Source organism: Sitophilus oryzae, unplaced genomic scaffold, assembly GCF_002938485.1.
Source record: "Sitophilus oryzae breed Bouriz unplaced genomic scaffold, Soryzae_2.0 scaffold_1576_pilon_pilon, whole genome shotgun sequence".
Taxonomy (NCBI): Eukaryota; Metazoa; Arthropoda; class Insecta; order Coleoptera; family Curculionidae; genus Sitophilus; species Sitophilus oryzae.
Genome location: NW_022146254.1, coordinates 12,018,439 through 12,022,383, shown reverse-complemented (window position 1 = coordinate 12,022,383; position 3,945 = coordinate 12,018,439). Strand labels below are relative to the sequence as shown.

General features: G+C 34.6%; 1 protein-coding gene across 1 annotated transcript; it reads left to right on the top strand.

The window, feature by feature from the left end:
* The first annotated feature begins 830 nt into the window (after positions 1 to 830).
* Positions 831 to 2,675, top strand: LOC115879106 (general transcription factor II-I repeat domain-containing protein 2-like). Its single transcript, XM_030895751.1, has one exon. It carries the CDS (start codon positions 831 to 833, stop codon positions 2,673 to 2,675), a length of 1,845 nt encoding a protein of 614 aa, XP_030751611.1.
* The last annotated feature ends 1,270 nt before the right edge of the window (positions 2,676 to 3,945 follow it).

Here is a 3,945-nt window from a genome sequence, read left to right as displayed (position 1 = left end):
AGAACATATTTAATATTATTTACATACATAGCTTTACTCGACATATAACCACTATAATAATTATTAAAATTGTACAATGCTATTTACCATCAGGATACATCACGAATGAATATAGTCACTAGTTTTAAGTAATAAACAACTGTGTTTTCTTTCTCTGTTCATGCCTGGCGCCCAATATTTGTATTTTCGATTTATTATTGTTAGTTAGTTTCTTTTCAGTGAAATACCTTATCCACGACTGCTCTACCAACGAAAAGCTGCCGTTCGCAGTGGTAATGTTTTATAAAAAACGCTACAGTACTTTCATGTTTAATTTAATATATGACAATATTTCATTTGATACATTTTTATTATTGTTTAAATAACGTGTTACATTTGATATAATAATACATGACTTTATATTTTGTTCTTCCTTCTTATTAAACTAAAGTTTGCCCAAGACCACCTAGGCCAGCGGTCGCCAACCTGTCGATCGCGAGCTACCGGTAGCTCGCGGATGCAATTCTGGTAGCTCTCACAATTTTAAAAACACAAACTGCAAAAATCAGAGAAGCTTCCGAAAATTCCACAAAAAAATGTAATTGTCATAATATTAAACATAAACAGCGGCAACGTTGCGGTGAGCGATGCCGCTGACGCCATCAAGCTAGAAGCGGCTAGAACCGACCGGCCGGACCAGCGCGTTAGTGTTCGAGAGAGAACGGTCTGGATTGCTTTGAACGGTATAAATACGCACGGTGCGGCGACATTGCGCTTAGTTTAAAACTGAACCTGAACGCATAACCAACGTCCAGCGGTTGGGTTAGTAGAGAACAACAAAAAAGAATATTATGGCAAGCAGTAGTAAGAAGGTAAAGACATACCACTTTCATTCGGAATGGGAAGAACAGTACTTTTTTACAGAAGTTAAAGGTAAAAATGTGTGTTTGTTATGTAATACTTCGGTCTCCGTTGCTAAAAAAGGAAATATTGAGAGACATCATACAACTGTACATTCTAATTTTGAAAAATCATTCCCACTACATTCTGTCGCCAGAAAGGAGAAACTGAAACAGTTAAAAAATCAGTTAATCGGACAACAATCAATATTTTTAAGAACAGTCGACAAAAATAAGGCTGCAACTGAAGCATCGTACCGTGTGTCCCAGATAATTGCACAAAAAAAGAAACCTTATGAAGACGGGGAAATGATAAAACAGGCGTTTTTAGAAGCTGCTGATTCGTTATTTGCCAACTTTAGAAATAAAGACGAGATACTTTCAGCTATAAAATCTATGCAACTTTCTGCTAATACAGTGATGAGACGTGTAGAAGTAATGAGCAATGATATTTTTTTACAGTTAAGAACTGACTTAGATAACTGTGTTTATTTTTCACTTCAACTGGATGAATCAACAGATGTGGTTGAGACTGCCCAGATGGCCGTGTTCGTCAGGATGGTTTTTAGTGATTTTACGATTAAAGAAGATCTTTTGAAGTTTATTCCACTGAAAGGATACACTACTGGACAGGAGTTGTTTTCTCATTTAAAAAATATTATTTCTTCCGAGAAAATTCCAATATCGAAAATGGTAGGCTTGACAACCGATGGCGCTCCAGCTATGGTGGGTTGTGATAAGGGTCTGGTGGCGTTATGTCGTAAAGATGAAACTTTTCCGCAATTTCTCTCTTACCACTGCATTATCCATCAGCAAGCATTATGTGGAAATTTTCTGAAACTAAACAACGTTATGAAACTGGTGGTAAAAATTGTGAACAAGATTAGAGCTCAAGCATTACAAAGAAGATTATTCAAAACTTTGGCCGATGAAGTCGACTGTCAATACGGGGACCTACTCCTTCACTCTGGAGTCCGATGGCTAAGTAGAGGACGAGTGCTGAAACGTTTTAATGATGTCCTATCTGGCATAGTTCAATTTTTCAAACAACGCGATGAACCGATTCCGGAACTAGAAAATTCAATCTGGCTTCGGGATTTTGGTTTTCTCGTGGACATTACAGAGAAATTAAACGAACTTAATTTGCAGCTTCAGGGGAGAGACAAAGAACTAGCGGAAATGATTTCTGATATAAAAGCATTTATCAGAAAGCTGGAGTTTTGGGAACAAAACCTAATTAACAGCGATGCCAAGCATTTTCCTATTCTTTCAGAAAAGATATCTCAAAATCCATTAGAACCCTATGACAGCAAATATCATGTAGAAATAGTTTCTACCTTGAAGAATAACTTCAAAAATCGTTTTAAGGACTTCGACGAAATGGCTTTAGTAGCGCAGTTTGTTGGTTCACCCTTTATGGAAATTGATATCCAACAGTTTGCAACTTGTGTTATGCAGAACTTTGGCGAAGACATCGCTGCAACAGAAATGGAAGTAATTGAGTTTCAAAATGATTTAGCCTTAAAATCGTTAGTCTCAAGTACCAAATGTATCTGGTCTATTGTAAGCAAAGACAAATATTCAGTTCTATGCCGTGTTGCCTTGAAAGTGAAAGCATTATTCAGTTCAACCTATTTGTGTGAATCTTCTTTTTCCAATATGAAGTTTATTAAGAACAAATATCGCAATCGACTTACAGATGAACATTTGGATAATTGTATTCGAATGGCTGTATCAAATTATACTGCAAACATTAAAAAAATTATCGATGAGTCTGAGTGTCAGCCTTCCCATTGAACGTGCTTTTTTATTTCTCAATGTTTATGTTTATGATAGTGCGTTACTTTTTTGTTGATATTAATAACAATTTTTAAATCTTACGTGACATGCCGTTGTGGCTGGATAAAAGTTTGTGTTTATTTTTCAAACACCTTCGTTTGGTAGGTAGGAATGTAGCTATGAACAAGTACGTACTAGTAATATTAGTTGTTTTGTTATTAGTTTATTATTAGTACCTATGACATGTATTATGTATTACCAGTTAAATAGTAAAATAAATACATATAATGATAAATTAACTCTGGATTATTTCATTTACGTTGCGTTACGTGGCTTCCGTGTGGGTAGCTCACTGTTTATTCCAAAATTAACATAGTAGCTCAACACATTGAAGAGGTTGGCGACCGCTGACCTAGGCACTAAAAAACCTTAAAAAATATCACAGTTTCGACTACTACAATTGCTAGTTCGAGTTTTTTCAGGGTGTTTTCCCACTCATGTTCGACCTCTGAGTGGTGCAAGTCTTTTCAGCAATTTTCGATACTAATTCACTGTATAAAATAACGAGAGTAAAAAAGATTCTGAGTTAATAAATACTAAAAATAATTAACTAAATATATGTAGGTATTACTGTGTATATTTAAATTAGTTTACTTTCAGGTAAATTTTCCGAGCTCATCAATATAGTAAATATATCTTCTCCTATAGTATCTCTAGTAAGTACCCCACGATTCTAAAAAAGCGTACATTGATTCTTCCGCTCAAAAGATTATGTATTTACCATTTCAATCATCAAAACAACACAAAAAAAACACCAATAAGAATAAGTAAAATATATTTTTAGAAGGCGTCCTGTACACCAACCAATACACATTACCAGCAAACATGTAATGCTCCCACTTCATCCAAGAAGCACCACAAGTATAGTATAGTCAAAGGTATAGTCGTATAAACAATACAAGCGCTGGGCGAACGATAGCATATCATTGAACAAAATTTACTGTTTTACATTTTACATGACAGTTAAATAATTGATTCGTTGTAAGGTAAAATGTGTTAAACTATATATCTAATCGTTGTAATGTAAGCCCAACGCTTTGATAGAAAAAAGCATCTCTAATTGCAGCAATAATATTAAAATGTCCCTGCAAAATATGTAATATTAGCTTTAACTATTAGTTACCGTACATTTAATTAGAGGGATCAATTTACCATAAGTGAATGTTTTTATTGCTGAACATGTTTTGTTCTAAATCGAATAATAAAATGTTGTCAGTTATAACAATAT